The sequence below is a fragment of the Diabrotica undecimpunctata genome, chromosome 1, assembly GCF_040954645.1.
Source record: "Diabrotica undecimpunctata isolate CICGRU chromosome 1, icDiaUnde3, whole genome shotgun sequence".
In the NCBI taxonomy this organism is placed as follows: Eukaryota; Metazoa; Arthropoda; class Insecta; order Coleoptera; family Chrysomelidae; genus Diabrotica; species Diabrotica undecimpunctata.
Window position 1 is genome coordinate 181,592,313 of NC_092803.1, and position 18,252 is coordinate 181,610,564.

At 34.0% G+C, this 18,252-nt stretch overlaps 1 protein-coding gene across 3 annotated transcripts in view; it reads right to left on the reverse strand.

The window, feature by feature from the left end:
* Window positions 1–18,252, reverse strand: part of LOC140432658 (uncharacterized) — a 38,973-nt gene that overhangs the window by 4,107 nt on the left and 16,614 nt on the right. For 2 of the 3 annotated variants that reach the window (XM_072520694.1, XM_072520695.1), the window contains exons 10-14: window positions 15,820–16,015; window positions 15,405–15,587; window positions 10,896–11,017; window positions 9,883–10,067; window positions 5,549–5,731 (exon numbers count right to left, since the gene is read on the reverse strand). In XM_072520694.1, the coding sequence (XP_072376795.1) occupies window positions 5,549–5,731; window positions 9,883–10,067; window positions 10,896–11,017; window positions 15,405–15,587; window positions 15,820–16,015 (869 nt within the window). The remainder of the gene's footprint in view (window positions 1–5,548; window positions 5,732–9,882; window positions 10,068–10,895; window positions 11,018–15,404; window positions 15,588–15,819; window positions 16,016–18,252) is intronic. The other variant, XM_072520696.1, reaches the window with a different exon arrangement.

The window sequence follows — 18,252 nt, forward strand, 5'->3', positions numbered from 1 at the left end:
ATTGTCTTTTCTTTCTTTATTTATGTTAGTATAGGAGGCGAGACAAAACAGAAACCAAGAGGGAACAACCTCAAAGGGCATTGATGCTGTTTTATAGGTAAAGGCAGTAGACGAGGACACGGAAAGTGGTCACACAATGGGTCACAGGACAGGTAAATTTTTCTTTTCAATATCATCTATGCAAGAAAGTGGGTTACAAGAGAGCTGATTATCTGAAATTTTGGATCTCGGGGAAATTCTAAATGTGGCTTCATGCTTCAATGTTGTTGATAAAAACATTGATAAAACTTACTAATACTGATTACTGATAAAAAAATCTGCTGCAAAAACGATCTGTTTATTAATGCCTTCTAGCAAGAATTTCTTTATTTATGTAGATGTTATCTACTCATTGACTTTTCATTTCTTTCCACAGGTTATTGACTGGGACACTACCATAGGCCTTTCGGCGATCTACGAATACAATATGCAGTTCAGCGTTGAATGCTATAGGTATATGCGTTTTATAGAAAATATTCGAGAATATTGTCGAAGAGTCGAGTAGTCTCTGGTCTTCTTCAGTGGTGTAAGTAACTAAAAAAGATGGTTCCACAAGGTTCTGTGTAGACTACAGAAGATTAAATAGCATCACCAAGAAAAACCCGCTGATCATATTCTTAGGCTTAGTGCCTTGGCTGGATCGAAATGGTTTTTTACCGTGGATCTCAAAAGCGGCTATAGGCAAGTTGCAGTCCACCCTGAAGACAGAGAGAAGTCATAATTTTCTGCTGAAAATGGGCTCTACCAATTCAAAGTGATGCCATTCGGATTGTGTAACGTACTTGCCACGTTTGAACGATTAATGGAACTAGTACTTAGGAAACTTACATGGAAAACCTCGATGACATCATAATCATCGGAAAGGATTGCGACGAATACCTTGCCAATTTGAAAGAAATTTTCACCAGACTTAGGAACGCTTACTCACAAGTAAATGCCAAGAAAAGTTAGTTTCCTTGGACATGTAATTTTATCATCAGGATTTGCAGCAGACCCGGCAAAAATAAAAGCAGTACAAGAATGACCCACACCAAGAAACACGAAAGAATTTGGAAAGATTGCCAAAACTCACCATGACTGACCAAAAAGAAACTGCCATTGACTTCACCACTCTTAAGCATACATTGACGAGGGTTCCAATCCTGGCATATCCGAAAGAACCGGATCTTTTCGTGCTTGATACGGATGCTTTTTAAAATGGCATCGGGGCGATACTTTCCCAAGTGCAGTAAGGTGAGGAACACGTCATTGTATACTTCACTAAAACTCTGGGAAACGCAGAAAGTAATTACTGTGTCACCAGAAAAAAATTATTGGCAGTCGTTAAAGCAGTAGAACACTACCTTTCTGCATTGCAATGGCTCCTCCATTTCAAGACACCTGAAGACAAGATAGCTCGATGGCTGGAGAAACTACAGACCTATGATTTTGAAATTCGCCACCGAGCGAAAAGAAGCCATGTAAATACCGTTGGCCTCTCGAAAAGACCATGCAAAGAGAGGAACTGCCGATTCTGCGACCGCCCTAGAAGAACGAGAGAGCTAGATTCTACAGTTAAAACCCTAGAGGGCGGAAGTGACGAAAAAGCTGCAGCCAAAGAAATCCTCCAGGCTAAACAGAAGAAAGATCCAGATCTGAAAATAGTCCGTGAGTGGCTGGACAACGGAGCCAGGCCACAGTGGAAGGAGATTGCCAAATATGGTCAAGTAGTGAAGGGCTATTGGCTTCAGTGGGACTCATTGTGTCTTCGAGATGACGTCATCACTCCTAAATGGGAAAGCTCCAAGTTGTTCTCCCAAACTCTTGTGTTAAGGACGTATGTGCAGGACTCCATAATAGCCGCTCCGGAGGGCATTTTGGGATTAATAGGACCCTGGCCGTGAGAGGTATCATTGTCGGCAAGATGTGGAAGAATGATGCAAACTATGTGACCTGTGTGCGTTCAAAAAGGAACCCAAAACCAGATATAAGGGAAAACGCCAACAATACATCACCGGGACTCCATAAGAACGAGTTGCTATTGACATTCTGGGGGCCATTTCCAGTAATAACATCAGGAAACAAGTATTTGATGGTTGCTGTGGATTATTTTTTTAAATAGCCAGAAGTAGTTGCACTACCCAACCAGGAACCAATGACAGTTGGTGAGGCCCTGCTTGAGACTGTCGTTTCCCGACATGGGGTTCCACTTCTGCTTCATTCTGATCAGGGGCGCAACTTCAAATCGGAAGTTTGGAAGACCATGATGGCTTTTCTGAGAATTAAGAAGACCAGAACGAACCGCTTCATCCTCAGTCCGACGGCATGGTAGGAAGGTATAACCGGACTATTAACTACTACCTGTCCCTGGTTTTACATAAAAATCATAGAGACTGGGACAAACTAGTGCCTGTGTTTCTACTAGCCTACCAAAGCTCCCAACATGAAGCAACTGGTTACACTCCAGCAATGTTATTCACTATTCGAGAGATAAAGCTTCCCATCGCTCTCCTATATGGCAATTTACCAGACGGAGAGGCAGAACACTCTCCGAGTATGTCAACGGCCTAAAAGATCGACTGGTTAAGGTCTATGATTTCGCCAGGAATAAGCTACAACTCACCATTGACCGGCTGAAGGTTAGGTTCGATTAGAAATCCATTCTGAAATCCACAAAGAAAGGTCTAAGTTCCTAATTGTTAGCGGCACTGGGAGGGGCCGTACGTGGTTACTAAGAAAATAAACTACCTTGTATATAGGGTGCAAATAAAGCCATGAAGTAAGCCGAAGGTCATCCATCTAGGGAGACTGTGTCCTTATAAAGGGCAAAATCTACCGACCTGGTCCATTTAGGTACTGTTCGGGACTTTTCTACCTGGCGTTTCTATTTCCTCGTAGAAGCACCTTTTGTTTCCTCTGTGGGTGCGTGAATATTTACAATGTATATATGTCTATTATGTCTTCTTAGTCGTATGGCTCATAGTGGATCGGATCGTGCTATAAATGCAGTTACTTCATAGTTTTCTAAGTTTGTTGTCTCATTTCCCACTAGATGGGTTTCTTGTAGAGCAATAATATCTATTTTATATCTATTTAGTTAATTAAATTAAACTAATTAAAATTTTCATTGCTTCCGCTTCATATATCCCCCTAAGATTCCAAGTGGCCATATTAATTAGATTTACTTCATTTTTGTTTTTTTTTCTTTTATTTTCTAGTGATCTTCTCATATCCATAATCACTGCCGGGTTCGTAGTTAGAAAAACATTCTCCCTTTTTTCCTGTTCTACTTTTTTCCTTTTTCTTTTATCAAGGTCTCTTTGTCATTATCCTATCGCCATTCAATTCCATTTATTATTAGCTTTCTGTACCCAATTTTGACTGCATTACCACTTTCTCTTTCTTTCTTTGCCGCTTGTCTGATTGATTTTTGCATTTTTCTTTCTTTTCTTGTTAACTCATCATTTATATAAACTGTATCTTCTTTTAAATTTTTTAGTTTTGACTTCGCCTGCATAACTTTCTCTTTGTCTTGTTCGGGACTGTTATATCTGGCGTTCTATTAATGGTTTATTTGCGATATTTTCCTTTAATTTCAAATTGAAATTGCTGACTCGACATTCATAACTTCGCTGGCGATATCTAGAACATCTGTTTGTGTATAAAAATAGCTCTGGTGTCACTTTGAGGATAGTTTTTCATGCGACTAGCGACGTGATTATTTTGTAAAGTAATATACTATAATAATTGAGAAATTTGTTATTTATATAGTGAATTAGTTGTTTTTTCTTTTGTATTTGAGTTTTTAAATAAAATTAGTTTAACTACGTATACCTCACTTAATCCTTGTACCTTCAAAAAAATATAACAATGTATTATCAGTAAATGAGCGTCCGGGTCAAAAACCACTCTGTTCTTTTGAAGTTCGCAGCTTTTTCACTATCCGTTCTTGATTATGATCTTCCCATAATCTTCTTAATGATTTTCTCATACAACCTACCCACAGAAGGTGTGACGCATATTCCCTTACAATTATTGGAATCTTTTTTGTTTTCTTGTTTATGTACGGAACTTAAGTAGCCCATTTTCCATTATTTGTTTTAATCCTTATATTAAGGTATCCAGGACCAGTTGCTCTGTCATTTCTCATCCTTTTTAGCCTATTTCTTATTTATTTTTCAGATATATGTGCAACTTGTGTTTGTATATCTCTTCTTCTTCTTCTGGTTCCTATCCGTTTCGGATGTTGGAAATCATATTGGCAATCATGACCTTGCTCGCTGCGGCTCGAAACAGCTCCGTTGAGGTTTTCTTAAACCATGTTCTTAAATTCCGCAGCCATGATATTCTCCTTCTACCGGGTCCTCGCTTACCTTTGACTTTACCTTGCAATATAGACTGCAGCAGGGAGTAATGGTGCTGATTTCTCATAACGTGTCCCAGATATTGCAATTTTATGCGTTTGATCGTAAACACAATCTCTGGTTCCTTCTTCATTTTTTCTAGAACTTCCTTGTTCGTGATCCTTGCTCGTGATTGTATATCTCATATATCGTAATTTGGGGAGTATATAGATACAACTTTTTGTTATTCCAAAATATATTCTTTCATTATCGTGATCAATTGGTTTCTGTTTCAATTAAAGATTTTAACCCGAAATATGTAGAAAACATCTGGTAGTGGTTAATTCTTGACCACAATTTTGTATAGGCTCTACTGGGTTTGCAATGAGAAAAAGAAATGGAGCAATCTAGCAAGATGGTTTTGGTGTAGTTATAACAAAGTGGGAATTGCCTTGTTGGATTCCAGAAAATGGGTAGCGTTCTTTCAAGGAGTGCATGGCCAGGAGTAAGTAAATCGTTATAATCCCATAAAGGTAAGATGGTGAATGGACATCGACTCCTAAGCCAATAATCCTCAAACACACACACATACAAGTAAATCATCATATCTACAGTATTGTTCTACATGGTATTTTAATAGTGAACCTTGTGAAACTGTTTACTATACTGCTCTCTGGGTGATATATTGAGGGGCGAGAAGTACGTATTACTTAGGTTAATTATGCAAGGGAAGATACAAGGGAAGAGAAATCCAGGACGACGCAAAATATCCTGGCTAAGAAATTTGAGAGAGTGGTTCGGTTGCAGCTTATTAGAATTATTCAGAAGCGCGGCCGATAAAATTAAAATAGCGATGATGATTTCCAACCTCCGATAGGAGAAGGAACCTGAAGAAGATACTGCTCTCTTTATTTTATTTACTTGATAATACTGTGCGACACAAAAGGCATCAGATAAAAATCTTTTGGGAATTTTGGAGCATCCTTTAAACTAAAAACCATCAGGCAATCAATCTAAAAGTCTTCTCTAGATAGACACTTTAAAGAAAACTAAAAAGATCTGTTTTACAGCGAAACAATTTTTTTCTTGATAATAGTCATGGTGTGAATGATGTAAGTGAAATTATTAGTCAAATATTAGTATTTTCAACAAACTCAAGTCTTTAATGATTAGTTTCTTTTGTTTACCTCATCGTCAGTTTGTTGTAAACGGATACTAACTGAAACATCTTCTAAATTCTGCACAATAGCTTCAGTAACACAAGTAATAAACCAATTTCTAGACTTTGTTAAACTACAAGCTGAGTCTTCATTATCACAGTGTGTTAATGTTACAGGCCTACTTTGGGTATCGCAGCATTTGTCATCGGTCTGTTAAAAATTACGAATGTGTTTTATGACATGGCAAAAAAGCATCTTGGTGTCTGAAGATTGGTCACACAATTATCGATTTGTAGCAAAGATTTGTTTACGAAAAAGTTAACGAATGCAAATTCTGTTAGTTGAAAAAAAGCTTTTGGGCCAGTGATATTTTTAAGTTTGTAGCGGAAAGTTTACAATATTAAATTTCTTCAATTGTGCATTCGAAATTAACTAAAAAATATATTTATTTCAAGTTATTGATTCGTAGACATTCTATTAAGTTTTTTATAGAAGTCCAAACAATTACTTCATTTATATACCATAAAATTCGTCAGAGAGAGATGTCCTATTATTTGCTGAGTTATATATAAAACCTGTTGTTAACGCCTTTCACTGCTGGTTTGTCGCAAACCGGAGATACACGTCTAAAGTTCTAAAAGGCAACGCAGTACTTAAATCTTTCAAATAATTCTTGATCAACATCAATTATATGATACAAAACATCAGTGACGTCAGTCCACCTGACCTCTTTAACAAACGGCAATTGACTATCACGGTTTAGTGTGCACAATGTTCTTCTTACATAATGACGGTATTAGATTTTTGTTTCGATACAGGGCAGCGACAAGCCACTTATACGTATATCGACCTCTTTAGGTCTCCTCAGAACGGTATAGCCACTGCTCTGAACCAAAACAAAAATCTTTCCCGTCCTAGACAATAGTTATCAAAATAACTATATACGGACGTAACTACGCCATCTAAAAACAAAAAGAGAAATCAAACGATTTCTACCTGGCGAAACCGAATTCAAATTTTTACCACTGTGCTTTCTAAAACTTTGCAAAGCAAACAGCTTGATAAATTACTCGGCAAGGGAATCTAAAATTGCATTCCACATGTCGTTCATCATGGTCAAAATTCGTAGTGAATTCAGTTTCTGGTACTCCAAACGGAGTAAAGTTTTCGGTTTCGCCAGGTAGAAATCATTTGATTTCTCTTTATGTTTTAATATTCTTCTTCTTTACGTGCCATCTTCGCGATGAAGGTTGGCAATCATCATTGCTATTCTAAATTTTGAAACTATAGCCCGAAAGTGTTCAGTTGAGCTGTATCCAAACCATTCTCTGAGGTTTCTCTCAGGACATTCTTCTTCTACCTATGCTGCGCTTTCCTTGAATCTTTCTCTGCATTATTAGTTTTAGGAATTCATATCTGTCACTACGTGTTATATGATCCAGATATTGTAGTTTTCTTATTTTGATGGAACCCGGCATCTCCCTACTGTTCTGTATTCTTCTTAGTACTTCTTCATTAGTTATTCTGTCTGTCCAGTAGATTCTCAGCATTCTTCGATATGTCCACATTTCAAATGCTTCCAATCTTATTTCACGTATGGGTAGGCCATTTATTTTTATGCCTGCTACTTCATCTTCTAATGCTTTTTTCAATATTTCCTCTGAGTATGCATTAAACAGTGATGGCGACAAGATGCAGCCCTGTCTAACACCTCTTTTGAGTTTTATTTTATTAGTTTTTAAATTTCTCCAATTTTGCCTTTTAATACGTTTGATAATGTTTTTCACTGCTGTTCGTCTGCGAACTTTCTCTTTCTTAGTCTGTTTATCAAGCTTATTACAAGCATTAATCTATGCATTTTACGTTGTCCTCAAATTTTCCGCTGATTTTTTGTGAGAGTTAAGGTTTCTGCTCCGTATGTAATGACTGGTTGAGAACTTTCTCATTAGAACATTACTATTCTCAGTGGCTCACATGTTTGGTTATTTTTACAACTTCTATGGACGATTTCTCGATTTCTATTAGCTTATTGGGATCAGATTTGTCATCATTTTTTTTTATAGTTTATCTTCAAACCGACTCTCTGTTTGACTTGCTTTAGTTGTTGTAGCATAACTCTGACTTCTCCTAAGTCATCTGTTATAAGAACAGTATCATCGGCATATCGTAGATGATTTAGTTTCTGTCCATCGAAGTTAATACTCTTTGAGTCCCATTCTAATTGTTTAAATGCATAGGTACTCCATGACTGTTTTACATAATTTTGGCGAAAAAGTATCTACCTGATAACAAAGTATCTCAGTCATGTAATGCAGGTTTACAGTTATTGCATTTTCGTATATATTTAGAATAATTTTTGCTTACCTGTGATCTATTCTGCATTCTGATAGTGCTTTTAAGATGTGGAAGTCACAAAGATTGCTTTGTGGAAGTCAACACAAATGTGTGAAAGTCAAAAACCAGGTGTCTATTATATTCGACAGACTTTTCGAATAGAGTTTTAAAAGCATTTCAATTGGTCATTCTTTCCCAGATTGTTCTTTTGGCTGCTAGAAATCGAGTTTTACTTCCAATCTATTTACCAGTATGCGAGTGAAGACCTTGTATGGGGGGTTGAGTAAGCTAATGGGGCCATAAGTTTCAAAATCTAATTTATCTCTTTTTTTATGAAGGACGATTGTCGCCGAATTTATCTATTTATGTTGTATGTTTGCGATATAGATTTCAAGACCCGTTTTACATTCCATTGCATTTGATAAGTCAATATTTTTGTAACATTTTTATCTTCTTTATATATTTTTGTCTATCTTTTTCCTTTATGTGTTGTTCTTTATGTATCACACTTTTCCGATAGAAAATGCATTGCCATTTCTTAACTTTACTTACATAATTGAATTATTAAATCCACTTTGTAACTACTCAAATAAAATAGATTATACTTCACGAGAACCGAATGTTTGAGTTTTTTTACTGAATGTTTATGACCAAAATAATGTACAAAAGCCACTTCAAACACTAAAACTAATGTTTGCCAAACTCATCAAATCTTTCTATTAACAAAAACTAAAATACGAGGGCTGATCTGAACATTTGTAGTAGCAAACCTTCTAATAGTGTTTTCACAATAATGAACAATTTACTGTATTTTAAATTTTATTGTAAGTACATTTTATTTTAAGTCTATCTAATTTACTTTCAACAATGTTAACCACAATCAAACAGTCTATGTACGAATCGGTCAGATATAGAAAAATTCAGAGACAAAGTTTAATTTTGGAGCATAGTTTTTTTGATTGGGGGCCTCGGGACGAAATGAATTGATCGGTGCAATAGATGGCACAGGCATGTGAAAAAATAAAAACAAAAAATGGAAATAAAATTAAAATAAAATTAAAATAAAAATTAAAATAAGATTTAAATAAAATTAAAATAAAATGAAATAAAATGAAATAAAATGAAATAAAATGAAATAAAATGAAATAAAATGAAATAAAATGAAATAAAATAAAATAAAATGAAATAAAATGAAATAAAATGAAATAAAATGAAATAAAATGAAATAAAATGAAATAAAATGAAATAAAATGAAATAAAATGAAATAAAATGAAATAAAATGAAATAAAATGAAATAAAATGAAATAAAATGAAATAAAATGAAATAAAATGAAATAAAATGAAATAAAATAAAATAAATAAAATAAAATAAAATAAAATAAAATAAAATAAAATAATATAAAATAAAAAAAAATAAAATAAAATAAAATAAAATAAAATAAAATAAAATAAAATAAAATAAAATAAAATAAAATAAAATAAAATAAAATAAAATAAAATAAAATAAACAAATAAAATATAATAAAATAAAATAAAATAAAATAAAATAAAATAAAATAAAATAAAATAAAATAAAATAAAATAAAATAAAATAAAATAAAATAAAATAAAATAAAATAAAATAAAATAAAATAAAATAAAATAAAATAAAATAAAATAAAATAAAATAAAATAAAATAAAATAAAATAAAACAAAATAAACTAAAATAAAATAAAATAAAATAAAATAAATAAATTTAAATAAAATAAAATAAACTAAAGTAAAATAAAAAAAATTAAATAAATTAAAAACCACGAGCGTAGAGGATAAGAAAGCTATGCTTCCGCCCCTTGGTTACTCCCGGAGTGCGTAGTCTATAACGTATTATTAATCGATTTGTAATATATATTCACCACAGCTAATAAAGAATATTTTAAGTTCATTTAATTTTTTAGTAAATTATTTTATAAAAATAATTCCTGTGTTCGGTTTTTACTAAGAAATTTTAGAGCAACCCTCGTAGAAAAAAAAGTGAAGTATACTTACGAGTTGAGCGGCAAGTCGGTGTTTCTGTCTCGCTAATTCTAAACTTAACGATTTGGCATTAAGAACTAATTTGTTTTTTCTTGTTGAATATTCATCATTTGAACATGAATGTATATCACAATTCTCCGTCATCGGTACCGGAACACCAACGAAGGATTCGCTTAAAGTGCGTTTTAAAATTGACCCTGAAAACAAAATATTAGCAATATAAAGTTTTTATCTTACTTTTATAGAACAAATATTTATACCAATATATATATATATATATATATATATATATATATATATATATATATATATATATATATATATATATATATATATATATATATATATATATATATATATATATATATATATATATATATATATATATATATATATATATTTGCTACTGCAAGTAAAACTACAAGTTTTTTTCGACAAAAACATGGTCACAAGGTTTTGCAAACGATATCGGGACTTGAAAATTTATTAGTCCAGTACGGTCGCGTTAATCCGAACAGAATCGGGGAAACGGGTTGTTCGGATGATCTCATCGTTCGGATTACCTATGACTTTTTTATTGGGAGAAGAAAAACTGCAAAAACACAATGAAAATGACTGAAATGCTTTATGTATATTAATAAAATATTATATTATACAAATATATATATATATATATATATTTTAGTGGATTTTCTTGGGCTTAGGTTCATAAAAAAATTTGATTTGATACTAAGACATTTTCATATATTTTTTCGACGTTTCGGCAGGAAATCCATGCCTTTTTCAAGAAGTAATATTGACTAAAAAAACATTTTATGACAGACATAATACGGTTTAAAAGTTAAACTTTTGACTTATGTCCTATGTTTTTAATATTATTTTAATTGTGACGTCTACTTGTTAGTACCGAATTTTTACACGCTTGGTAAGTCAAAAGTTTATAGTATATATAGTTAATACTATAAAAATTCGACATTAAAATCATGTATGACTTGAAATAATGTGTATAATAAAGTAATAGATACCTGCAAATCTAACAACTGCTAATTCCCTTGCATCTAGCTCCCTCTTTGTACCTTTTTCAGTTTCTAACATTGGACTTTCCAACCACCTTGAAAATTGTTCGTACACTTCTTCTAATTCGGAACTAAAACAATTTACATGCAAAATTTGTCATTATTCCAACTTATATAAAGAAATATATAAATAAATATAAAGTCATTTTGCATACAACAAAAAATTTAGCGATGACCATGTAGCCTTTCAGTTTTATTCCAATATTACGCAGATATGACAATTATTGGTATCAACATAAATGGAGAGAAACTCAGTCATTTGAGATTTGCAGATGACATCGTCCTTATAATAATGTTTGAAAAATTATATCACGCTTTCTTGGAGATCAGACTAAAGATTAATATGAACAAGACGCAAATAATGACTAATCTGATACTAAATCGAAATATTGCTGTTGATGAAAGGGATATTGTGCAGACTACATGGTATAAGTACTTCTTATAAGTATCCCAAACGAAGAAATACGTCGTGGAGCAAAAACGACAGACGCCATCGAAAAAATTGCGTCGTTAAAATGGAATTGGGCAGGACACGTCGCCAGATAATAAAACAACCGATAGACAAAACGTATTTTAGAATGGATACCAACACTAGATGGACTGACGACGTGAAGCGTGTTAGCAATAACTGGATGCAAGCCGCACAAGACAGAGGCAGATGGAAAGAGCTGAGGGAGACCTATGTCCAGCAGTGAACGCATACAGGTTTATGATGATGATGATGATGATGACAATTATTCGTCCTTTAATAACAAACAATCAGATATAACTTGAACCATATTAGGAATTACATTTCCTTAATTCATTCGTGACAGCTATTTTTACCCTACTCGGGTCACCAAAATCTCGTTAGTTTGCTAACTATAGCAAATATATCATCATCAGTGGCATTACAGCTCGTTATGAGCCAAATCCTTCTTCAGAACAATCTTCCATTCGCCCCTGTCTCTGTCAACTCTTCTCCATGCTTTAACTCCGATAGATTTTAGATCATCCTCTATGTTATCTTGATACCTAAGTTTTGGTCTGCCCTAAAGTGGAATAGCAAAAGACTGCCCTAGAGTGGAATCCCCAAGGGAAAAGAAAAAGAGGTCGCCCAGCACAAACTTGGAGAAGATCCATCATGGACGAGATAAGAGGCCAAGGAAAGTCTTGGAATGAGGTGAAGGCCTTAGCGCAAAGTTTTGGTCTTCCTCTGGCTCGTCTTCCCACTGGTTTCTCATCGTTGCATCTTCATCTCGCCTAATTACATATCCTATCCATCGAAGGCGTGCAAGCAAATATATCAGGCTCATAAAAAAATTACATTATATGGCTCAAAAGTCGGAGTTAGGGTGGAAGATAAACTGACTCCCTTATTTGACATTAACTCAAGAATGAAGCAATGAGACCCAACATCAAAGAAACAAAAACCAAGTATGTAACGGTGAAGAGAACACCTAATAATGAAGTCAATGTCAAAGTGAACAATTATAATTACAAACTGGAGTTATTACACACCCACAAATTATACATATTCCTTCATTTATTATCACTTAGCTGTCTGTTCTAAATAAATAATTCAATAAATTAACACACATTTCCAAAATATACCTATTGTTTCTAGTTTATTTGTTAGTATCTCCCCCCTCAAGAACTTTCCCTCTATTTATTAAAATAGTTACAATAAAACCGATGATCACTCATCGCCAGTTGACCAGGATAGTTTGAACTATGTTTTCTTAACCACTAAATAATAATCCTTGTAGTGGCATCTGAGCAACCTTACTGGAGATTGGGTAACCAACACCAATGGAAGGCAGGCTCAGGGCTGACGAGAAAGGGAGAAATGGTCGTCCGAAAAGGGGGTTGGTGAGCAAGGTTAGCAGCCTACCTACTGTCAAAAAAATCAATGCTCAGAGAATCGAACAGAAGCCCCGGAATTGGATGGATAGACAGATGACGAACCACGCAAGAAAAAGGACAAAGAGACCAAATAATCTACGAATTGGCACTTGGAACATCGCATCGTGGAACAAACGGGAACAGGAAGTCGTGCAGGAATTGGAGCTCCATAAAATTGATATATGTGCCCTGAACGAAACAAAAAAGGAAGGGAAAGGAAGTGCCAATAGAAACAAATTTATATTCCTGTACAGCGGAGTAGATAAAAGCAAACGAGCTCAGGCAGGAGTAGGTTTCTTAATGCACAATAAATATAGTAACAATATTCAAGAAATAAGATACATCAACGAACACATGATGCTGGTTTGCCTTAAACTTCACCAGACGATACTTAATATTATACCCGTATATGCACCGGATAACAGCAAAAACAAAGAAGACAAAGATACTTTTTATGGACAGCTCCAAGATCTACTGGACACCACAATAGCCGGTAGTAAAACAATAATTCTCGGCGACCTAAATGCCAGAGTAGGCAACATACTTGTGGCTGGAGTTACACAAAGATTTAAAGAAGAAAGAAGAAAAGTTAAACATAGAAAGCTTAGAAGAAGAAGGGACACAAAACTTGTATAGAAACAGACTAACAGAAAAGCTAAACAGCCATAATCTAGAGACTAAAAAGAATATAGAGGAAAGCTGAAAAATTATTAAAAAATGTATCTTACAAGCAGCGGAAGAAGCTTTAGGTAAAAGAAAAGTTAACAGAACTAAACGGGAATACAAAACTCCATGGTACGACGAAAGGGTGAAAGCACTAGCAAATGAAAAGAAACAAGATTTCCTAACATGCAAAGGAGTGAAGACACTGGAGGCACGAGAAGATTACGTGAGAATCAGGAATAGAGTAAACCAAGATATAGATAACATCATAAAAGAACACGACCTCTATGGATCCCAGGAAAAGGTGTGGAAGATGATAAGGAGACAAAAAACAGAAATGAATGAATTTGTACGCGTAGATAACATTACGGAGGAACAATCGACTAAGCATTTCACGAAATTATATGGACAAGGAGAAGAAGAGAACAGAGAAAGAATCATTAACGAAACTCACGATAGAGTACTAATATCAGAAGAAGAGCTACAAGAACGAATAACAAAATTTAAAAACAGAAAAGCACCTGGTCCTGATAAATATAAGCAATGAACTGCTAAAATATGGAGGCTACACTACGCAAATGGCTCCTAAAATTATTCGTCGATATAATAAATACCGAAGTTTTCAAAATGCAAAAAAATGCAAAATTCAAAATATTAACAGGTGGATAAAAACAAAAAAAAAAACTAGAACGAACATGTAAACCGATGGGACCAGATAGATTAGCGAACATCTGTAAAAACAACAAGCCTTATAGCAGAAGACCCGTTGGAAGGCCGCCAAAAAGGTGGAAAGCTAATGTACAGTCAACAACGACTGAAACAGAATAAGAGGCAGACAAACAGGAGTAATACTAGTCGCACGAAGAAAAAGAAGTATCGGCATGTAAGTAGTATTTATTCGTTATTTATTTATTAAATTTCATTTTACTAGATTGTTTTGTGTCACTTATTTTCACTTTGTGTGTTTTAATCAATTTTAAGTCATATTTAATAATCACAGACATATAGTATTGGCATAATTGCTGTAATTTCTTTACCAGACAGCACACTAACACGGGTTTTTATAATTTCAGCATTTAGTTTACCATTGTACCTAAGACCTAAAGATGCATATCAAATTATGATATGCGAAACCGGTCGTTAATGGTAGAATAAATAGATTGTGAGTAAATTTTATTCTTATTTCTTTTACCTATTTAAACAATTATTATAGTTTCAAACATAGTTTCTGTGCATAGAAATCAGTCAAATGGATTCCATAGGTAGTATACCAGTAAGATTTATAATATTGTAACGTAACACTAACCAGTCGTCAAACTATCGGCAATCTAGAACAGGTATCCATTATCCACACAGGTATCCAAAAACCGGAGATACTTCGATCCTTTGCTATAATTCTCTCAAATATTTTTTGATGATTATAAAAACCAGTTTTTATTTTAGAGAGTGAACATGTAGACAGGTTTTACGAAATAATTATAAAAGAAAATGGACAATGACAAAAAAGAATGAAGACCAAATAAGGATATTTGAAATACTGAGAATAGCACACGGTCCGATACACGAACAGGAGGGTCCTTGGAAAATTCGAAGAAACGAGGAAATCAATTATTTAAACGATAGGCATTATATTATATGATTTATGAAGTTACACGTTAGCGTGACAGGAAAAATGCTACAATGGAATTCAACAGCAATACGAAATGGAGAAAGATCCAAAAAACGAGATGGCTAAAAGTCGCAGTGGATGATTGCAGAACGATTAACATATGATGGAGTAGAAGAGCATGGAAATGTCAGAATGCAACCAGTTTTATAAGGTAACAAATATAATATACTTTAAGCGGTTGGAAGTATAATAAAGAAAGAAATAAAGGAAAAATCAAACAAACTAAATAGGGATGTATTTACCTGTATTCAGTACTAAAACTATATTCAGATGATTTGTTAGATTCTTTTCGATTTAACACAGAAGATTGTTTATTCCTAAATTTATCTATCCATTCTTTTTCTTGGTTTAACGAGTTTTCTAAAAAGTTATCATCCAGAGATTCTTCCTTTAGTGCAAACCCAGTGGATCCTCCTCTCCGTACCCTAAAAATTTAATAAACATTCATATAAGATATTTTTCAAGCCTATGCGTATTTTGATCATTCATAAGTCCTTAATGTGTTCGTGTGTGTATACGATTTCAAAGTTAAAGGGACATAAAGTAAAGCTTATTGAGAAGAAACCATAAGACGTTTTACCTTTGTTAAAAATGTTTGTGCTTAAAAAACAAAGAAAAAAGACCAAGAAAGAAAAAAATAATAAAATATATTGATACCTTATATCCCTATCTTGTAAATTTGATCCCGTAACTGAAATTCCAACGGCATAACTGGATTCTTCACTGGTAGATGGCGTGCTAGTTGTTATTTCCTTGCGCAGGGCGTCTCGTAATCGTTGAGCAAAAACATTTCGGCGTTCAGGAGTTTCTAAGTCTATGCTGTAGCGTTTATGGTAGTTTTCATCTTCGTCACCTAGTAAAAACGGTTGTTAAATATTGTAGGGGAAAGTCGGGTAAAATACTCTCCTTGAAAAATGGTCCCCTAACATATTTCTCATAATTTTCATAAAACCGCCGTTTAGTTTTCTTTGTTATATTCAGTACTACTAGCGCCACCTATGTACAAAGCTGTGAAGATGTGCGAAGCATAATAGGCTAGTTTTAATATAACCTATAAAAACACAAACATGTAATATTGCTAATTTCGTGTTCGCAAAAGTTGTGTTTTTAGGCGTTTTAATTAAAATAAGTACAATTTTTTCAATGGAGTTTAATAAGGTATTTTTCTGTTTATTTCATATCTGCTGAAATTTCTCTAATTATCAGAAGATTAGAGAATTATCATGTAAATCAATTTTTGTATTTAATCAGATTTTGACGTAAAATGGCCCCCCCCATGTTGAGGCAAAATGACCCCGGGGACCATTTTACCCTTGCCTAGCCTAGCCTAGCCTACCAAATAAAGTTTTGAGTTATATTGGTTATAACTCAAAATATAATAATGGTTAGAACTTATGTTCGGAAGACGACAGCAATGAGATTCAAATTCAATGAGACTTGCTTTGGAAAATATTTCTAATGGCATGCCTTTTAAAATAGCTGCTAGGCTTTGTAATCTGCCCTTGAGTACTTAAAAAAAAGACCAAAAATCAAAATGTATTGGTAAGTGAACTAAAAGTAGACTACTTTATTCGTAGGCAACAGGTTATTCGAAAAGCCTTGGTGGATTCACTACAACATTGCCCAAAAAATTGGAGACTTAATTAAAGGAGTATGTTTTAGAGGTGGAAGACTGACTATTTGGCATGACGAAGAAAAACATTTGTGAAATAGCCTACGACCGTGCAGAGAGGAATGGCATTAAATACAGGTTTTCTGAAACCAATAACTCCTGAAGCGACCTCAGCTGCCGGAGCGAGAGGTTTTAATAAAGAGAATTTGCCAGGTTTTTTCTCTTTTAGATGAAATACAAAATAAAAATAACATTAATCCTATGAAAATATATATAATATGGATGAGTCTTGTATCCAGACGGACTCTAGCAACTTGCCCAAAATTTTAGCACATAAAGGGCAGAAACAGGTTGGTTTCCTAACAAGCGCTGAAAGGGAACAAAATGTCACCGTTGTTCTCTGTATAAATGCTGTGGGTCAATTCATCCCTCCAGCAATAATATTCCCTCGCAAACGAAGGAATGAATTATTATTTCAAGGAAATAATGGAACACTTTCTCTTTACAACGAATCTGGATACATGAAATCTGAAACCTTCATTCTGTTCTTAAAGTACTTTCAATAACATACATGGTAATCAGATGAAAATAGAGTCCTATTATTACTTGATAGTCATTCAAGCCACAAGTCCGTCGAAGCTATAGAATACTGTAGAGAAAATGGCATTATATAGCTGTCGTTTCCTCCACATGACATATTTTAATAAGGACGTTATTTTATGGCTTAAAAGAAACCCTAGAAAAGGCGTAACTATGTATAACATAACTAGCTTTTTTGAAAAATTGTATCGAGGAGATGCCACACTTGACAACGGACTCAGTGGATTCGAGAAAACAGGCATATGTCCTTTTATTCCGAACATATTCGTAGATTGGAAATTTAAACCGTCGTGTACAACTGATCGACCTATCATGGTAAATGAAACCGTTGATTCCATCCATGAACAAAGAACTCCTTCTCCACAAAGAGATGCTTCTTCGCTTCCAAGTACTTTACCTCTGTGTTTATACGTCCATGACTTTACCTATGAGAAAAAGAAAAAATCGTAATTGGTCTTTATCACACGACTCAGAGAAATGGGAAGCAAGTGAACAATCTTCAGAATATATCAGCCTTTTTGGCGGGATTATCGGAAAATGAAACTCTATTCACTGCAGCTTTAAATCCAAAAGTTGTTGCTTCAAACCATAAAGTCGATATTACAAGCTCTGCAGTTGGTACTCCAATCCCAATTTTCGAAGTTAGTACATCAGAACAGAATGGTGGCGTTAAAAGGAATGAAATTTCATCATCACTTGAGGATACTTTTGTAATTCCATGATATATCTCAACTACCTCAGGTACCACCTCAGGCAAGAATTTCAAGACCTTTGCAAGGATCAACTCTGTTCACATCTACACCAAATTATATTTTGATGAAAGCAAAACAAAAAACACTCAACTTCACAAGCAGGTAGAAAAACTGTAAACAGAAAGA